The 20594-nt window shown below is 31.9% G+C and overlaps 1 protein-coding gene across 1 annotated transcript; it reads left to right on the top strand.

Moving 5' to 3' along the window:
- The first annotated feature begins 18164 nt into the window (after positions 1-18164).
- Positions 18165-19952, top strand: LOC106771426 (protein SODIUM POTASSIUM ROOT DEFECTIVE 1). Its single transcript, XM_014657401.2, has 3 exons — positions 18165-19083; positions 19342-19417; positions 19524-19952. The coding sequence occupies exons 1-3, from the start codon at positions 18541-18543 to the stop codon at positions 19670-19672; spliced, it is 768 nt and encodes a 255-aa protein (XP_014512887.1). The 5' UTR covers positions 18165-18540; the 3' UTR covers positions 19673-19952.
- Positions 19953-20594: the final 642 nt, after the last annotated feature.

Here is a 20594-nt window from a genome sequence, read left to right as displayed (position 1 = left end):
TTGGGAGCTGACCTTTGGCATTCAGTGTACTTGGCTATATATTTGTGATGAGTCAATATTTTATTGATTTCACTGAGTTTATTGTGCTAGGATTAATCAGGGAATTGTGCTTAATTGTCCAGTATTTTCCCGTTTTTCCTAAATATACTTAATTTGACCGGAAATTCTAATTTTAATTAATTTGAATTTTNTGAGCTAATTATTTGCATTATTATTTGTAGGGAAAATTTTGGAGATACAATTTGGAGCATTGGGAAGGAGACAAAATAAATTCATGACTCTCATATTTGACATTTTAAATTTTAGTTATCTTGTAATTTAATTGTTTAAACTTTTTTAGACAAACTTTTACACATTGGGTCATTGTTGGCAAAAATATGAGGGCCCAAAATTGTACGACACTTGGCACCCTAGGGTTTTATTTTTTTTAGGATGGACCCCACCCCAATTTTAGGACACATGATCCTAGGGAGATAAAAAGTCCAGTCGTCACTTTTTGGGTGCTGCCTCATTCTCTCGGCAATTTCTTGGAGGCCAGCTGCTGGAAACAATTTTGGAAGGAGCACTTCTTTTTCTCAGAACATGTTCTCGTTAAGAGGCATTGGATGAAAGTGGAGAACTTTTCTTTTCTTTTATTTACTTGGTACATTTATTTGAGCTGGAACGNGTTTTNCTTCACATCCAGCCGCTGCACCTTNGGTTTGGTCTTCCTTTGAACAAAGCTTTTGTTTTATGTTGTTTTCAATTTTCAACGAATGAAACTTTTGCTTTAGTTACTATTTATTTTCCTTTCATTCCAGCTCATGTCACGGTTAGGAGGTACTTCTAAGCAGCACGTGTATTTAATTTCTTTGAGGAAAACACATACTGATTCTACCTTGGTTGAGAGAAGGGAACAGTGATATTTTTTTTTATTTGGAATAGTCCACGCTGATTGCATTGCATTGTAGGGACGACGCTTGATAAATCTAGAAGGGATGCTACTTTAATTTAATGTTTGGTTCATGGTGCATATAGGACCGCTGCATTTCTAGAAGAAAATTGAGAATTGATGGTGATTTACTTACTCCAGCATCTGCGTCTTATTATAATCATTTTCTTTTAGAAAAAATGGAGAAAAAGGTGTTGATTGAATATAAGAAAAGTATGACGCTGCTGGGAGAGAAAAAAGTTTCCCATAATTTTGGTGCACGGTTATTTAAGGCTTGGTGGACTCATGGTGATAAACATTTGGATGCAGCACAATATCATGATCATCACATAGTTTCATTTATTTAATTTTCAATCAGAAATTTAAGTGGTGCACACGTGATTTTTCATTTGGAGAAAACCGCCTCTTACTTTTATTTAGCCTTCATGCTTGAACCGATACTAGTCTTGCAAATTGCCATCTTGAATTTACAATGAGTAATTCATATTTTTTTTACTTTGCATTTAATTTAATTTAACTGTGTTTAGATATTTGTTTAGTCTAGTATTTGGTTTAGCAGTTTCACTCTCTGGACTCGATTTTAAAAAAATAACTGCAACCATACCAGAGGTCCAATTGCTACGTTTTATATGTCACATGAAAGATAATTGAGTCTACTTTCCAGGAAAAAAAAAAACCTCATCTCATTTAGAGCTCTGTAGAAAAAGTTATGGGTAAAACATTGAGCAAAGGTCAGAGTTGTCCAGTTGCAGCGTGAATTTTCGTATTTACTGTAGCAGTTTCGTTTTACTGTTTTAATTTCATTTTCATGCATGGTGAAATGTTTTGTTGCATTTAATTTCGTTTTAATTGAATTTAATTACGTTTTTACATCTGCGTTTTAATTTAATTTCATTTTAAAATTTCCGCATTCACCACGCAAACCTTTCACAAAACCCCCCCACTGTGTGTTTGACTTGATTCTGAATCGCAAAATTGGTCTTTGGGAGACGACCTAGGGGTCATTCCCTAGCTATACTGCATTTCTCATATGCAATTAAATTTGTATGGGCCACGACACCCATCAATTTGGCTTCTGTAATCTTCAGAAGCAACGTTTTTGAACTGAGAAAGCTTAATAGAACACTGTTTGTCAGAGGAAAGTTCTCAAAAGCTTTGTTCATATTTCCCTTTCTTGGTCTCGTGAAAGGAGAGGCTCGCGTATCGTGTGTCGATAGTCGGAGCAGACTCTCTTCGAGTTAGCAAGGTGCTCTGCCTAGTCTTGTGAAAGGAGAAGCTCGCGAATCGTTGGTCGATTACCGGAGCGGTTTTCTTCAAGTTGGTAGAGTGGTCTTCTTCCGGTTCGCTCGTCGAAGGAAGGTTTATCTATCTGATTTTCATTCACTTAATTGTAATCTGAGAAAAATATTTTTAGTGAAACTGTTAATCACTCTTNACAGTGATTAACGACTGGACGTAGATTCTGTTGAATCAAACCAGTATAAAAATACTCGTGGGATTTTTCTATTCCCTACACTCATTTTATTTTACGCATATTAACTGTTTGATAAATTTTCTAAAAGAAAATCGTTTTTCGAAAAAAAAGACCAATTTCGTTTTAATTGTGACCGAACACGCTTATACGCTACTCTAAGTTTTAATTCCGCTGCGTTATACTCTTCGAACCATACCCCTCCGATACCAACACCTCTCTTCTTCCTCAAACTCAGTTTCCAGAAACCACCATTTTCTCCTCCTTCTCTCTAAACCTTCAAAACTTCTCTCTAGAATTCTAACCACTTCTTATCCTCTGATCATATACCTCCTTTCAGATTAAATACTCCCGGTGTCAAGAGCTTCCATTTACACCGATCAGATTTCTGTTCTGAACCGGTAAGTGTTTTTTACTTCTTGAAGTTCTTTGTATTCTTGCATGCATGCACACTTTCAGCTTGCATGTGATTATTAAGCCATATCTCTGAATCCAAATTTTGTGTAATCAGACCTTGGACCTTGAAAACCATGGAAGTAGTTGCTGTCAATAAACTAGAAGTTTAGCTGGAATTAGAGGTAAGGAAAGCTTATAAGATTTAATTATGACTACTTTGTATGTAGGGATGCATGATTTAATGTGTATATGTTTGATTATTTTAATGGTATGTTGAAATACTGTATGGTACTGTATGATATGTTTGATCTTGGTTCTGTACTTAGTATAAATGTATTAAACTTAGTGAAATTCTAGAATCTGTGACCGAAGGTCATTAGGACCGTTCGGTCCTCCCCTAAACCGTTCGGTCTTGACTGAATCCTCTTCTACAGAGAACCAGTTGATGACCAGTCGGCCTTGTGATGCTCATATTGATTGTTTCCTACTTTGCTTAATCTAGTCCTTTTAATAAGTCAAGGGAGCCTTTCCTCTCGGTTTTAATATATATTGTATGTTTCAAAACGTTCGGTCATAAACCAAACGTTCGGTCATACAAGTGCTCGGTCTTAAACTAGCACTTAACTTATGAAGTATTTGGTTTCATGTTATTATTATTCATCTAAAGAACGTTCGGTCATGTGAAGCACTCAGTCATAGATCTAGTGCTCGGTCTTATGAGATGGTCAGTCATAAACTAGTATTGCTACGATTTAAAGTACTCGGTCCTACACCGAGTACTCAGTCTTGAAGTGCTCGGTCATAGACTAGCCTTTGGTCATTTTAGTGCTCGGTCTTGTACTATCACTTGATCTTTCAAGTACTCGGTTTATAATATTATTTATTTGTAAAATTGCTCGGTCTTATACTGATACTTGTTTTCCCAAAGAGTGTTCGGTCTTGTACTAACACTCGGTATATTGAAGAGAACTCTTTAGATTTTAAAGACATTTGGTCTGAAGTATATAATACATCGTTTTATTAAAGTTCAAATCAGTTGTTGAGCGTTTGTTCATTTTCATAAATCATTTGTATTCTATAAGTTTTACTTGGCCTTGGATAGTACTCGGTTCTTCTTAGTGTTTGGCCGTTCGGTCACATACTAAAGTATTCTTTAATACTCCGTTTTCCCCTCGGTGTTAGACCGTTTGATCATCCTCTTAACTGTTTCTATTTTTCTGAATGTGATAGTATGTACTTGTCTGAATGGGTTGAATTTGGTTAAGTAAGGGAATTCCAAGGGAGAAATGTCTCATGATTGCTAATGATTGGTAAAGTATGAACATGGTCAGACTCCGTTGTTGTTTTGTTCCTGATATTCCATGATGATGCTTGCTCATGTAGAGAAAGGTTATTCATGCGTGGGAATGGCAGGAGGTCCGCGGTCATAAGACCAGATGATCGTTTTAGGACTAACCTCGAGTGGCAGCTGATGAGTTATGCCAGTTACTACACCACACTAGGTGCTAGAAACGTCGAGCTACATGGTTCATATAGTCCGGACAGTGTCTAAGTGGTCGGTTATGATGGTTAAACGTTCGGTTTTTAGTTGTTACACTTGTATGATGATTGTATGGTTGAGATAATGTTTTGAACATATTACTCTTATGTTAAAATGTATGTGAGTCGGATTAATTAAATTGCATAAGCTTACCTTTATTATTTTCCTGTCTTGTCCATGTTTCGTTTGGTCTTAACCGTTTGGTTGTTCTCTTTACTGCAATGATCATCCATTGGATTTGAGCAGAAGGTGTTATCGAAGATTTGTTGGAGGACGTCCTGCAGACAAATCCGCCTATAGATAATTTGCCTGATGACAGTGTTGGACTGTCCGGTCCTTAGTTAGATTTTAATTACCACCTTATGTATATAACCATTCGGTTGTTTAATATTTTGTAAAACTGTTCGGTAAACCTTTTGTATTAGACCGATCGATTTTATTTTGTGAACCTTGATTGTCCGGTCTCTTATGTGTACATTTTATTCTAGTAAAAAGTTTTAATTCCATATGATATTTCATATTTCTTATCCATCTAAGTGCTTATTCACCACTGTTCTCCTCTATTATTTATGTTAACTCCTAGAACAAATTATAGCTTTTGTTATATATTTATTGGGACATTACACTTAGCACATTTTTGAAAACATTTCTTCTCAAAATATCTCACAGCACACTTGAAAAGAATTTATGCAAACCTACGAGTTTTGATCGATTTGAACAATAATGTAATCGACTTAAAACTGTTGTTTTGTCACACTTTAAAGTTCAACCATAGTGCTTGTGGCTGCTCATTTCCAAAAACTTATCTTATGCATACACAGATAAAAACACATATTAAAGACAATGGTATGCAGTAAACAACACAATTATGTTCACATATATGCTTTTACAGGTATAACACAGTAAGCATAAGCATATAACATGTATAACGCAATACATACATGTGTTATTATTAATTATTTGCTGTCATCATCAAAAACATAATTATCACTGAGATTGTAGGTTTAGCTAAACTTGTGCTCCCTCTATCAATAATCTCAACACCACTTTTCATCCATCTTCAAAGTATGGAACCTAATCAGATGTTTAAACTCTTTTGCAAGAACTCCACCTATTTTGCAAACTTCACACTATCAGAGAAGTATTATGCATAAAACTTCTTATTAAATATCTCCCAGGTGATAGTTTCTCCACCTTCCTCCAACAACATCTTCATACTAGCCCACCAATGGTTGGTTTCCCCAGTAAGTATATATTCAATAAAACACCAACCTATTGTCAGTTAGGCATCTCTTTGCATAAAAAATTCATTCCATATCTCTCATCCACTGTTCTTCCTCATATGGACTTGTCTTACCATTAAACATAGTTGGACGATGCTGTAGAAATATTTTTAAACTCCATTTTCGAGTTTGAGTAGGTGGAGGGTGAGATTATAATTGTTGCCCTTGTTTCACCCAACTACTGTATAATTGCCATGTACTGACGTTGTGATGCCTTCGTCGATAGTCTAATAGCTTCCAACAACATAAAAGCTATGATATTTTGCTTAACTAAGGAAGTACTTTATTGTTGCATTGCTGCCATGAATGATTCCATCATCCTAACCACATTAGGTACATCTTGATTTTTGGAAGGAGGAGGAGGAGGTCTAGGTGCCATAACTCTGATCAAACCGAGAAAGGAACCATCAATCCACCCATAAGATAATCTCACTACCACTAACACATCGAGTATACACAACATAAGCTAAGGAAACCTTTATCGTTAAAGTTATCCAAAGTAATAACTATACCAATAAAAAAACGCATTTATAGAACCTCCTAAACACAAAGTATCTCAAAAGAGTTAAATTGTTATACAAAACATCCATGTGTATATCCATATCTATATATATGTTTATATACTTCACTCAATGTATCACTCAACAGTATCCTCTGGCTCCATCAAAGGCAGGATATCACCTATAGCATCTTCAGCTCACACCAAATGATGATCATTGCCAAAGAGATTATAACACACACAAATAGACAAACAAAAGCAAAGGTAAGATAGTATACAAAGAAATAAACATATCATAATTTAATATAACAAATCATAGATCAACACTCACAATAGCCCATCAAACACATGATCATATCACAATTTAACCTCTATACTCAATTATCTGTATCTGATCCTGACATAAACTTCACTAAAGACATGCACCCATGTTAGTATTTATACTCTGCAAAGTCATAAACAAGGGTAACTTTACCTACTTGCCCAAGAGGCTAATCTTCCCCTCCTCGGATCCAAAAGGGCTAGGGTAAAAACCTCATGTCATTCTCTCAGGATACATTCACTCTAAAGTCTCACTATAAACCATTCACCACAACTTATTTGAACATAAAATCTTTCCTTAAGATTCTTCTCACAACACACATATTTCATTCTAATAAATATTCATACAATTTCAAAAGAATAAAAAATTATCAAAAATATGCACTATAAACCAATCACACAATAACACAATTTTCTTCACAGCAACTCAGCACACACACTAGGAATGGAAAACTACTCGGAAATCCTCTCCAACAGCTCGGGTAGGGTCTAAAACCACCAAAACGACCTAAAGAACATCCAAAACTAATGTCTAAAACCCCGAGTTCGAGATCCCAAACCACATAGTTATTGTCAGACAACCCAAATTCACCAAACGCTCTCCACTAGACGTTTACCACCAGACGCTTACCACCAGACGCTCTCCACGAGACGCTTACCACCAAACGCTTGGCACCAGACGCTCTCCACCAGACGCTTATTACTATTTGCTTACCACTAGACGCTCACCACTAGACGTTCTTCACCAAACGCTTTGTTAGAGTGGTGGAGCAGAATGGTAGCATGATAAAAAAAAAAACCAAAAGGGGGGGGGTGAATTACTTCCCTTTTGCAAACATGTGCCTTTTATATTTTTCCCTCTAAAAAATCTTACTTAGTAGATAATTTAAAAAATAAAATAAAGTAAGGAAAGAGAGAAAACTGCACAGATGATTTAATACTAGTTCAGATCATAAGAATCTTACGATCAATTGTTAATCCTAGAAAGAGATTAATCTTCAACTATCACAAAACCAATAAACTTTACGGTCACATAGAAAAACAAGTTTAAGGTTTAGAAAATAGCTCTCTTGCTATCACAAGAGATGATACTCAGTTCTCCTCAACATCACAAGGGATGAACAACTCCTCTGAATGCTTCACGAAGTATGACAGACTTCACTTAGTAACAACAGTAGCACTCAATCACATCTACAATGAAAGTTCTCGGTCTTGGCCACACCAAGTTTCCAAACCATTTTATAGAGTTACAAAAACTCTAGTTCTCACTTTACTTGTGTTAAAAAACATGTAGTTGTGTCTTAAAACGAGAGTCTAAAACATCTTTATAATAACTTCACTCAAGGACACCTTCAAAAATCTGTTATCAGACTTTACTCGTTGTGATAATTGGTTATTCCATTTAGGTAATCAATTATGTATTTAATGAATGTACAACGAGAAAAAATGTGCTCAGAAACTCCAACGACTAGACGTGATAATCAATTATTGTAAGTGATAATTGATTATGGATAATCAATTATCCATTCCTGGTAATTAATTATTCCAGAGCCAAAAAAAGTTTTTAGCATTTTATAAAACCTCTCTATGATAATCGATTATCTAAGTAGCTAATCGATTATTGTAGAGCATTTTTTAATCCAAAGACATTTTAAAGCATACAATAGATGAAAAAAAAAATCTATTATACGTCATATACAAAAACTACTTATTGCAAAAGCTTTTCACAAACAATACAAGTCTTCATCAAAACTTCTATGTGTTCATCGTTTTGCTAACAATCTCCCCTTTTTTGTTGATAAAAAGTACTTTTATTTATAGCCTTTTATAAGGAAGAGAGGGTAGTAGTAGACTTAGAGATAAACATTAGTTTAAAGCTTTAAACAAAATATTTCTCTCCGTTTTTTATCATTGTAAAAAAGTTGTGCAAGAAGATACTTCCCATAAAACAATACTCCCCCTAATATAAGCCATAAACAAAAAAAGGAACACATCAAATTTCATTAAAGGGAAAAATGAAGCATAATATAAAATTGATAATGTACAAAGGAAATAAATAAAAAGAAAAAACCTAAAACTCATCACTATCCTGGCCATCCATAGGATTGATGTAATCTTTTAAGACCAGGTGGTTGCTTAACATACACATATTTTTTAAGAAAACCATTTAGAAAAGCACATTTCACATCCATTTGATATAGTTTAAATTTGATAATAGATGCATAAGCAAAAAGTAGGCGTATTGCCACTAACCTGAAAATTGGAGCGTATGTTTCATCATTATCAATACCTTCTTCTTGACTATATCCTTGTGCCACAAGCCTAGCTTTGTTTTTGCTAATATTTCCATCTTCATCCAGTTTGTTTTTTAACACCTATTTGTTTCTATAACTTGATAAGTGTCTTTTATAGGAATCATTTCCCTTACTTAATTTCTTTCAAACATGTTTAATTCTTCTTGCATTGTTATACACCATTGATCATCTTGAAGAGATTCTTTTACATTCTTAGGTTCTATTTGTGAGACAAAAGCCACAGTCATGCCATAATTTTCTATATTTCTCCTAGTACTTACCCCTTTAGAGACATCTCTGATCATATTATCTAGTGATAATCCTCAGGGTTTTTGCCAAGTTTTTGGTTAAATCTTCCAGTTGAGGATTTTCATTATCTTTCTCTTCATTTGTTGTGTCTTTTACAAGTCTTCTTCTTCACCTACATTTGAGTTATTTGACTCGAGAGGTTTTTCCTTAAGGTCCATAATTTCATCAAAGACAATATGCATAGATTCTTCTATTTCAAATGTTTTCCAATTAAAAACTCTATAAGCTTTACTTGTAAGAGAATATCCTAGAAAAATAGCTTCATCGAATCAAATTTTCCCAAGTTTTGTTTTCCATTATCTAATACAAAATATTTACATCCAAATATTTTCAAATATGAAACATTAAACTTTCTTCCATTAAACAATTCATAAGGAGTACATTTCAAACTAGGTCTAATAAGCATTCTATTTAAAACATAACAAACGAAACTAACAACATCAACCTAAAAATATTTTGGAATTTTAGATTCATTCAACAAAGTCCTAACAAGTTCTTCTAAGGCTCTATTCTTTCTTTCTACTACTCTATTTTGTTGAGGAGTTCTAGATGTAGAAAAGTTATGAGAAATGCCATATTCTTCACAAAAATTTTCAAAAGATTCATTTTGAAATTTCCCTCTATGATCACTTTTAACAACTTTTATTTTTAAATCCTTTTCATTTTGAACTTGATTTGAAAACTTATTAAATAATTTGAAAGTTTCACTTTTAAAAATAATAAAGAATGTCCATGTATATCTTGAATAATCGTCTACTATAACTAAAGCATAATAATATCCTCCAAAACTTTTTATTTTAGAAGGATAAAATAAATCCATGTGCAAAAGTTCTAAGGGTTTTAAACTTGAAATAATATTTTTCGAATGAAAAAAAATTATTTTACTTGTTTTCCCTTTTGACATGCAACACATAATTTATCTTTTACAAATTTTCATTTTGGTAGACCAACTACTAAATATTTATATATAAGCTTTTTCAATTGTTGCATATGAATATGAGCAACCCTTTTATGTCAACCATTTATTTTTTTTCTTTTACTACTAAACATGAAATATTTTTACTAAATGCATTTTCTAGATTAATTAAATAAATATTGTTATACTTAATACCTTTAAAAAGCAATTTCAGAAGAATATTTTTCATGAGTAGTGCATAATTTTTGTTCAAAAGGTTACCTTGAGTCCTTTATCACAAAGTTTACTTATACTTAGTAGATTATGTTTCAATCCTTCTATACACAATACATCTTTTATCATCAAGGTATCTGCACTTCTAATACCTCCTATTCTGAGGATTTTTCCTTGTTGTTGTCACCATATGTGACAAAGCCTTGTTCCTTTTCCTAGAAGTTTGTAAATTTCCTTTTATCCCGAGTCATGTGTCTTGAACATCCACTGCCAAGATACCACATGAATTTCTTGGATTTTGAAAGTACATGCAAAATAAAAACAAGTTATTTTAGGTACCCAACAACTTTGTATGGGTCCTTTGGGTTAGATTGAAAATATTGAATTATTTTATAACCCAATTAAATCTTCCATATGAAACACCATAATGTTTAATTTTGCATTCATTTTATGTATGACCATTTTCGTGCAATAGAAACAAGTAACAACATTTAGATTCCTATAAATAGTTCCTTCTTCTATCCAAACTCTACGAGTTTTTGTAGTTATATTTTTATATTAAGGAACATACCTATTTTTAACGACCTTTTTCTTTTCTATAACATTTTTACTACATTCACCATTGGTTGTTTTATCTAGTAGTTTCTTATTGTTTTACAAGAAATACATTCATCACTATTAGTATATTTGCCTTTTTCTTAATATAAAATTTTATTTTTCAAATTTTTATTTTCTTCAAAAATATTTTCAAATTTCAAATTTAATTCTTTGAAATCATTTTTCAATTTCTTATGAGCAATATCTAATTTTTCATATTCAATCAATAATTCCTTATAGGTATCACGATATTCATTATTACTATATTCATCAGAATTATCAGAATCGCTAAAGGAACTTACTTGGCTTTCAGGTTGATTGTTGTTTGTCATCAAACAAATATTTGCTTGCTCATTAGAATCACCTGAGCTTGAAGTTGATTCATTATTATCATCCTAAGCGATGTAGGCTTTCGTTTTCTTGAAGGTTTTCTTTTGACTTCTTTCTTCACCCTTCTTTTGATTTGCGCAGCTAGCTTTCAAATGTTTCTTTTCTCCGCAACCATAACAACGGTAATTTGAGGAATGTTCTTGATTTTCCTTCCTACCACTTGCGAACCTTCTTTTACCTTTAGACTTCGTTATCTTGCATATATTTTTGATGATGAGACTCATGTTTTCTTCTTTATCATTTGAGTCCTCATCCTCTTTGGTACTTTTTCCTTTGTCCACCTCGAATTTGAAGGCTAAAGTCTTTTTCTTACCATTTTCTTCATCTTCCTTCAGCCTTTCGAGATCAAGTCCATGTTCTCTCAATTTTCCAAATAGTGCAGCCATAGACATGGTACATAGATTTTGTGACTCACTTATCGTAGTCAATTTGGATTGCCAAATCCTGTAAAAAGATTTAATAATTTTTATGTTAAGCTCATCATTATTAAAAGACTTACCTAATCCAATGAGATGATTCACAATGTGAGTGAAACATTTGTAGACATCAATAATTGCTTCTCCTTGCTTCATTCAAAACATCTCACATTCTTGGATCAAGGTGTTCCTTCTTTCTCTTCTTACATCATTTGTTCCTTCGTTAGCGACCCTCAACATCTCCCGCATTTCTTAAGAATTCTTACAGATAGAGATCATGTAATACTCATCAATAGTTAAAGCAGATGAGGTTCCTGCATATTGTTAATAAACATAGAAGAAACAAAAGGATCATTTGTGACAATTTCTAAATTTTCACTATCAACAAATTCCATAAAAATATGCATTCTGATTTCCAAAAAGCATAGTTTTCACCCGCAAATGAAGGAGGTTTGTTGATAGAAGCACCCTCAACAAGGTTTGATGTTGCCCTGCTATTTGAATTACTATTAACGCAAGCTCTAATACCAATTGTCAGAGCGGTGCAATGAAATGGTAGCATGTTAACAATAAACCAAGAGGGCAGGTGAATTGCTTCCCTTTTGAAAATGTGTCACTTATATAATTTTCTCTCCAATTAATCTTACTTAGCAGATAATTTAATAAATAAAATAGAGTAAGGAAAGAGAGAAAATTGTACAGATGATTTTATACTAGTTTAGATCACAAGAATCCTACGTCCAGTTACTAATCCCACAAAGAGATTAACATTCCACTATAACAAAACCAATAAACTTTACAATCACACAGAAAAACAAATTTAAGGTTTAGAAAAAATCTCTCTTGTTACCACAAGAGATGATATTCACTTCACCTGAACACCACAAAGGATGAACACCTCCTCTGAATACTTCACGAAGGATGATAGGTTTTACTTAGCAACACCGACAACACTCAATCACATCTACAGTGAAAGTACTCGCTCTTGCCCACACCAAGTTTTCAAGCTAATTCATAAATTTACAAAAATTCTAGTTCTCACTTCACTTTTATTCAAAAACCTGTAGTTGTGTCTTAGAATGAGAGTCTAAAACATCATTATAAAGACTTCACTCAAGGACACATCCAAAAATATGTTGTCAGAATTTTCTTGTTGTGATAATCGATTATCACATTTAGGTAATAGATTATGCATTTAATGAATGTACAACGACCAAAAATATGCTCAAAAACTCCAACAACTAGTCGTGATAATAGACTATTATAAGTCATAATCGATTATGGATAATCGATTATTCCAGAGCCAAAATGAATTTTTAGCATTTTATAAAAACTCGTACGTGATAATTGATTATCTGAGTAGGGAATCGATTATTGCATAACATTTTTGAATCCAAAGACATTTTTAAGCGTACAATACACAGAAACAAAAATCTACACTAAGTTCTACATAAAAAATCTACTTATTACAAAATATTTTCTCAAACAATACAAGTCTTCATAATGATCTTCTTATAGAGTGAGTTTGTGAGACTTGATTTGGACATCATCAAAACTTTTATGCTTTTATCATTTGCTAACATAGAAGACTTATACATGACATGAAGTATTTAAAAAAATACATTGTAAAAACACACAAAACATATATATTTACATATATGGTAAAAAAACTGAAGTCATAATTTCTCCTAAGATGGTACTCATATACTTATCTTTATATTTGCTGATGTACATAACATAATCATAGCAAGTCATCATATGAAAACAACAAAAAAGGGTATGTTATTTTGAAAATAAATTCCTAACACAAAAGAATGATTTAGAATAACAAATTTATTAACAATTAATATTTTAATCAATTTTGAATCAAACCCCAACATACAAAAAACATATAGACTACAGATGGATTTATATGTCGAAACATATTTAACAAATGAAATATTGGCCAAAGTCTCATCTATATGTCGAAACATATTTAACAAATGAAATATTGGCCAAAGTCTTTCAAAGACTTGTATTATGTGTGTCTTACTAAAGACTAACATATAATCAAATCCAAGAGGTAAATTTATAAGTAACCATGAAGTTCTTATGGGTTAGGCTACCGAAAAGCCTAGACTGCCCCCACACATCAACACGAGGCTTTCCAATGTGCTTTGTCCTCACTCGCACACTTTCTGGGAAAACTTCCCAAAAGGTCACCCATCCCTAAATTACTTCAGGCTAAGCACGCTTAACCATGGAATCCTTATGGGTTAGGCTACTGAAAAGCAAATGCATTTGTTGATATAAGTAGTCAAATTAATTACTTTAAGCTATCCTTCAACCGTATAGTCTCATACCTATACAGTCTCTAGATCCCTCTCATTCTGGTGTATGTTCGATTCTTCCATGTGTCCCTTCCACTGGAAGCCTACCAAGAGCTGCTCCTTGTCCGTGCCTCTTGCACCAACGATCACTCCCCACCCTCGTCAGTGCCCGAGTATCACATTTTTCACCACCTAATATATTAGTCTTTGTGACTTATATCAATAGTGAAACAAAGAATCTCTATTACCACGTATGTGCCAATACTTAATACACAACTCAAACAATGGTTCACACACTATCCAAAATGTCAAACCTTAAATTTACACCATTCAATAAATCCGTATAAGCTTTATAATGCAATATAATTCATTTAAATAGAATAATGAATCAACCAAATAATGATAAAATAATTAATATTCATGTTACATTTAAAAAAAAAACACACGTTAAATTAGTTTAAGAAAATAAGCTTGAATGAAAATATTTTGCTTGAAAAACAACCCTCACTTGAAAAAATTTCTTCATTTGAGCAAATTTTGAACATGGTTCAATTTGCAGTGTTATTTTCACTTAAGAAAAAAAAATCTTGCATCTGAGCAAAAATAGGGTTGAAAGAATGGTTGATTTTGAGCTCTATTTTTACTTGAGCCAAAAATGTTTTTTCTTGAGCCCAAAATGTCTTTGCTTGAAAAAAAAATAAGATAGAGATTATGGTTTAGATATTTGTTATACTTTTGCTGGGTAAAAATGTCAGAAAACAACTTTAACAATGTAATCCAACCAATTTTAAAAATCTTTTTGAGAAATAATTTAATCACAACTTTTAAACGGTTAAGAATAATCAATTCAAACCATGACTAGTTCAAGCATCCTTCATTCAACAATACAAATAATACACAACTAGCAAAACTTAACATGCATCAAATGAGCCTTTATGTTCAAAGATTTTTTAAAATCAATTGTCCAAATTTCATTGCCATATACTACATTTCTCAAATCATGCAAGGTGATCATCTCATTCCTATATTATATTCCATTTTACAATTCATATCACATATAAAACATGTACAACAACTATCTGATGGAATCCGTTTTGGGAACTAAATGGAGATCAATGAAGGGAGCATTAACTTAAACTAAGGCTAAGAGATTGAAAGAAGAAGAAGGACTTTCAAGCTTGTTCTTGCTTTCCCTCAAGCCTTAAAAGACATTTGACCTCTCATAAAGAGTCATGGTCAAAGAAGATGGAAGAAGAAGATGGGGCTTTAAGGATTCTACTCTTGTGGAGGATCACATTTTAGTCTTCTTCTTTATTTTAAAACACTTTTTGTAAATATGTAATATAACTCATTTTTAGGCCTTGAATTTGGCCAAGACATTGTTTGACTTTGTTTAGAAGACTTGGAGGTTTTAAGAGAGAGCTAGTGCACCATTATGTCCTTATTTAGAAAGTAGCACCTAAAATGGGTTAGAAATGAGTTAAAAATGGGTTTTGGAAGGAGTTAGTTGCAAGGAGCATTTGCATTAAATGTTTTGACTAAGTTAACTAAAAAGCATAAGGTTCCACACATTTAATGTTTTAGCTCTTAATTTAATGCTCAAGCTTATCATTTAATTCTTAGGCTCCTCATTAAATGATGGAAAGGCTCCTAAGTACTTCATGTACTCTAGCCTTCTCCTTCACCTATAAAAAGAGAGACACCCTTTTGTAATCTTTGAAACTTGATTGAATGTAAAGTCTTTTTGTCAAAGTTGCAAGGCTTTTCTTCTTAAATTCTTACCATATGAAATTGTTTTCTTCTAGACTTCTTCTTATATACAAATTATCTAACCTAAGTTCTATCAAAATGTAAATAATTACCAAAAATGCTTAATTTCAAAGAAAATATTTCAAATTCAAATAAAAGAATTAACCAAAATTTTGAGACCTCAAACAATATATCCAAAGATTAAACAAGTAATGAACAGAAGAAAAGAGAGTGAAGAGATTTTTCTATTGTTAAAGAGAGTAAAATCCATGTGTGTGTGTGTTTTGTTGTATTGTGTGGGTCACAGTCTCATTGAATACGACTAAAAAAATTGCTATCCCGATCTTGATTTGCAAGAAGATTTGTTTAAGATGCTTTTTCATTTGGCTTGTTTGAAGTGTTGATTTGGATTGAGTTTTTTATTTGAGTAAAATGAAAAGGTTAAATAAATATAACGAAGAAAACTGAAATTCATTGTCCTCAGCATTTTGACAGGAGGTGTGATCATAATTTTTATATAAGTTGCTTCTTAAAATTTGTTTGATAAATCTTTTCACTCTATTCATAATCTGGCAAAAGTTAAAACATTTATAAATTAAATTTAAAGTTCTATATTTTAATATTTTTTTTTTTAAGAAAAAATATCAAGAGTTATGTTTGTTAATTATCAGTGTTAATTGATTGTATAAAATTAACAAACACATAAAAATAGAAATTTATTTACTATATCAAATAAACATTTATTTATAAAAAAAAAAAAACATAAAAGAACCAGGTCATTATTATATATTATATAATTAAAAATGAAAGGGATGAATTAATATTACATAAAAGAACTTAAATAAGAGTTGTTATTAAGTTTGATTAATATATTTTGGAGTGCAGTATATGGTACGTTGGTCCATTATGGGTCCTCGTAGTCTGCGTCCACCAGGCATACTGCAGTTGTTGTTGCCAATAATTTCTTCACAAACCAGAAATTGTTGATTCTACGATCTTAGCACATGAATTGCTGCAAATTTATAGCCGTTGCTCTGTTTTCATCTGACCAACCTTCCTACCTATTTAAACACACTTTGTCTAATTCACAATGCTATATTGTTTTTTGTGTCAATTATTTTTTTCACTTAATCTTAACGTCAATCCAAAGTGGGTCTTTTTATATATGTGGATATCTGACAAGTATCCTAGTGTTAGTTAGATATTTTATTTTTTAAATTTTAGATAAAATTATATAAAAATAAATCTTTAAAATTTAAATTTAAATAAAAGAAATAATTTTTAAATATAATATAAATCAAATTATTCAAAAAAATGTTAGTGCAAATATTTGGTATTCCTAAAAAGTAAATTTAAAGAATTATGTCAAAGTTTAAAATATTATTCCATTACAAAATAATCTCAATACCATAAATCTAAGTAAAAATAATATGGGACAATTTTAAATGATTATTTCAATATTAATAAATTTTTAATAATAATTTTATTTTGATTAATTAAAAAAGAATATTTAAATAAAATTTAATAATAATCATTATGTCAAATAGCATGGCATATCTATTCATCAAAAAACGAATAATTAAATATTTATTCCGTTAAAAATTTCTATTTAATATCAGGTTTTACCTATAGTAAAATTCTTTTATTGTCGTCCTAATTATACTGAACTTATAAGTAGTTCATATTCAAGCATAAAAAGTGTCATGCAATGGGTAAATATGAGATCAATGTCACTACTAATGGAAAAAAAAAAAAAAAATCTCGATTAAGGTCGTAGACATGTTTGAGTTGAAATTGGGTGAATAAAATTATAATCAAAACCTAGTTAAGAATGTTCCAACTAAAATCTTATGGTTGTGATTGAAAAATAAGATAAGAATGAATAACCAGATCTAAAATTAAAAATGTCTCGTCCAAAACTAACCCAGCAGTATTTTAATCCGATCTTAAAATAACATTTTAAATTTAACAAAAAAAAAAAGTTTTTTAGTGTCTTCGACTATGTTCAGGAAAATATTTACTTCATATTTTTAAAATAAAAAAAATCCATATTCCATTTTTTTCATATTAACTAAATTGGACTTAAAGCCTAAAATCATAAATTTGAATTTGAACGAAATACATTAAAAAAATGTTGTGTAGGAGTTAAAATCGCTACAATTTAGGCATCCTGAAAAATTATATAGAAATAAAGATCTGGAATAAAGTATAATCGTGACTATACAATAAAAAATGAATATTTGAGATGATGATATATATCATGTCTGACAAGTCAAAAACTATGAAAAGTTAATTTTTCAATCAGTATAATTGCAGTATATCTTTTGAAAATCTGTTACAACTTTTCTCGAGCGAAAAAAGAAATAGGTGTTAGTCGAGGGTGATAGTTTAATTCAGTGTACTTATTATACATCATTTTCATCCTTTAAAGCAATAGAAATGTTGGTTGCATCTCATAAAGGTGATAGATAGAATTGGCACTGCTTCAAACAACACCAAAACATCAATAAGGGTACATCCATTGAGGACATTCTTCCTTTTCCTCACAAACTTGTCAAATTCTTCATTGATTAATTTTTCATGCCATATGCTTCTAATGCACGTGTACCCTTTCCTATTGCCATGCTATAACCATAGACAACTACATCAATACCCTTAATATATAGATCATATTTTGGGCATCATATTTATGGTTGAGGTCCCCACGCCATGCCACCCATGTTCCAAACTGATACCACTTTCAGCTCTGAAACAAAACAAACTAATGCATGTTTCCATTACACTGCTAACTCTATCTTTTTTCAATACTAAAGTAATCATATATCCCTCAAGTTTATCAAGTTCTCTCTCTCTATAACTCCCTCTTCTTGGAAGAGAGATTCTGCAAACCACTAGTTTTCTAAAAGATGAAACGTATGGATATCTTCTGTGCGTCTGAAGCCTCAACAGCCATATGCCTCAGCACGGATCTAGCCTCATGCTCGTCATCTTCTTCCAACACCATTCTGCTTGGAGGCAGAGTCATTGACCGCCACAACCCCATTATCAATGACTCAAGAAGGAGCACTTCCAAATCTCTCACTGCCCCATGTTCCTCTTCTCACTCACCCATCAACCCCAAGCCTTACCATGAGCTCCACAAGCCCAACAAAAACTCTTCTTCCAAGGGCCATGAAAATCACAAGAAGAAAAACACACCACAAAACCCCACCCAACATCTCACCAACTCTTCTAAACCAGTTGATACCATTGTGGGTAGGAGTTCGCTTAAGCCATCTTCTGCTTCAACTAGATCTTTGCTTGCTGCCTCCTCCTTATTGGATTCTTCTTCACATTATGATCCAGTTTTGGGTCTAACCAGAACTTCTCAAGTTGTTTATCAAGATGAAAACGTTCCTGTTTCTAAACTTTCTACCTCTTCTCATCCAAAATCTCGTTCCTCAGACCAGGTTAGTTTTCTCTCTCTGCATTTGCCTCAGAGCTGTGAACAGGCACACTTCTTGCAACTTTATTGTATGGCTAGTGTGAAATTAAATATTTGGAACATCATTTCAGTGAATCGAATGAGTTTGAGTCTCCATAGGTATCATTGAGCAACTAGAACTTGCTTGTGAAATAGTTATTTTGCGCAGTGAATTGCATTGGAGGAAACTCTGCAAAGTAACTTCAATATTTCAACAATTGGTTTGAGTAATTTCTTTTAGCAGGTTGTGGTATTGAGAGTATCTTTGCATTGCAAAGGCTGTGAAGGGAAAGTGAGGAAACATCTTTCCAGAATGCAAGGTGAGAAACCTTATTTCTGGCATGAAAATTGAAATTTTTTTCGCAGATTAACTTTGAAAGCCATTTCCTTAATTGGGGATCTTAAAGTTGTTGACTTTATGAGCAGGAGTTACTTCCTTCAACATAGATTTTGCTGCAAAGAAGGTGACAGTTGTTGGGGATGTGACTCCATTGAGTGTCTTGGCTAGCATATCAAAGGTGAAAAATGCACAATTATGGCCAGCAACTGCATCAGCTACTGTTGAAACAAAGTAATAAAGAGGGAACTAGAATATTCATATTCATGTATCCTTCACCCTGCAATTTAATTATTGTAAATGCAAATGTTAGCAAGGTAGGAAAAACCAAGATAGAATTTTGGAGAAAAATTATCAAGTTCACCATTTCTCTAATTACAAATAAATTTAGCAATATCTCAACATTTATTATTTTCAAGTGTGACTTGTGAAGTTCACATGTTAGTATTCATGGACTTCACATGTAAGTATATATGTTTTTATTATTAAGAAGTTAACTGTTTCTATTTTTTTATGCATATTTCCGTACTGTTTATTCTAACATTTCTTTAGCTGCTATAATTTTTTTTTTTAAAATTATTTTAAATGAGCGAATGAAATACTATGAATTTTTTTTAAGGGTTTGCATCAGGACGAGACAACAAGAAATTATCTAATATATGATAGTTTCTATTGAATGGTTAGTGGATACCTTTATTGTTTTCATTTAAGTGTAATTTGTTACTTCAATATGCTAATTTTTTAAAAAAAGTTTATTTTTATGTGATGTCAATGTACGCATATTTATACATTAATCAATATAAATGATCTAAATATGATTTTAAACTGATTATTATATAACTAATAATTAGATGATAAAATTATATATATAATTTGTACACTATATGTACTATAGGTGAGTTCAATTTAAACACAATCTAGTGTCATACAACATCCATGTATTTCTTTAACTTTTGATCTAATCTTATTTTCCTTTTGTTTTATACTTGGGAATCTAAGTGAAAAACCCATCCTAAAATATAATTTATTTAATATAATTAAATGCATTTTTAGTATCATTTTACTGCCCACTCTATTTCTATAAATAGATTATTTTTATTATTTTCTTTGAAATAATATTTTGTATTCATTATATCTACAAGTATGGTGCCATTTCTTAT

The sequence above is a fragment of the Vigna radiata genome, chromosome 8 (assembly GCF_000741045.1).
Source record: "Vigna radiata var. radiata cultivar VC1973A chromosome 8, Vradiata_ver6, whole genome shotgun sequence".
NCBI lineage: Eukaryota > Viridiplantae > Streptophyta > Magnoliopsida > Fabales > Fabaceae > Vigna > Vigna radiata.
The sequence above is the reverse complement of the archived record's forward strand: the minus strand, read 5'-3'. Positions and strand labels throughout refer to the sequence as shown.

What these genes read in the sequence shown, in the direction of transcription:
- LOC106771426 (XM_014657401.2), top strand. Translation starts at nt 18,541, where the DNA reads ATGAAACGTATGGATATCTTCTGTGCGTCTGAAGCCTCAACAGCCATA. An exon ending in AATCTCGTTCCTCAGACCAG is followed by an intron (nt 19,084 to 19,341) that starts GTTAGTTTTCTC and finishes TTCTTTTAGCAG; the next exon opens with GTTGTGGTATTGAGAGTATC. An exon ending in ACATCTTTCCAGAATGCAAG is followed by an intron (nt 19,418 to 19,523) that starts GTGAGAAACCTT and finishes CTTTATGAGCAG; the next exon opens with GAGTTACTTCCTTCAACATA.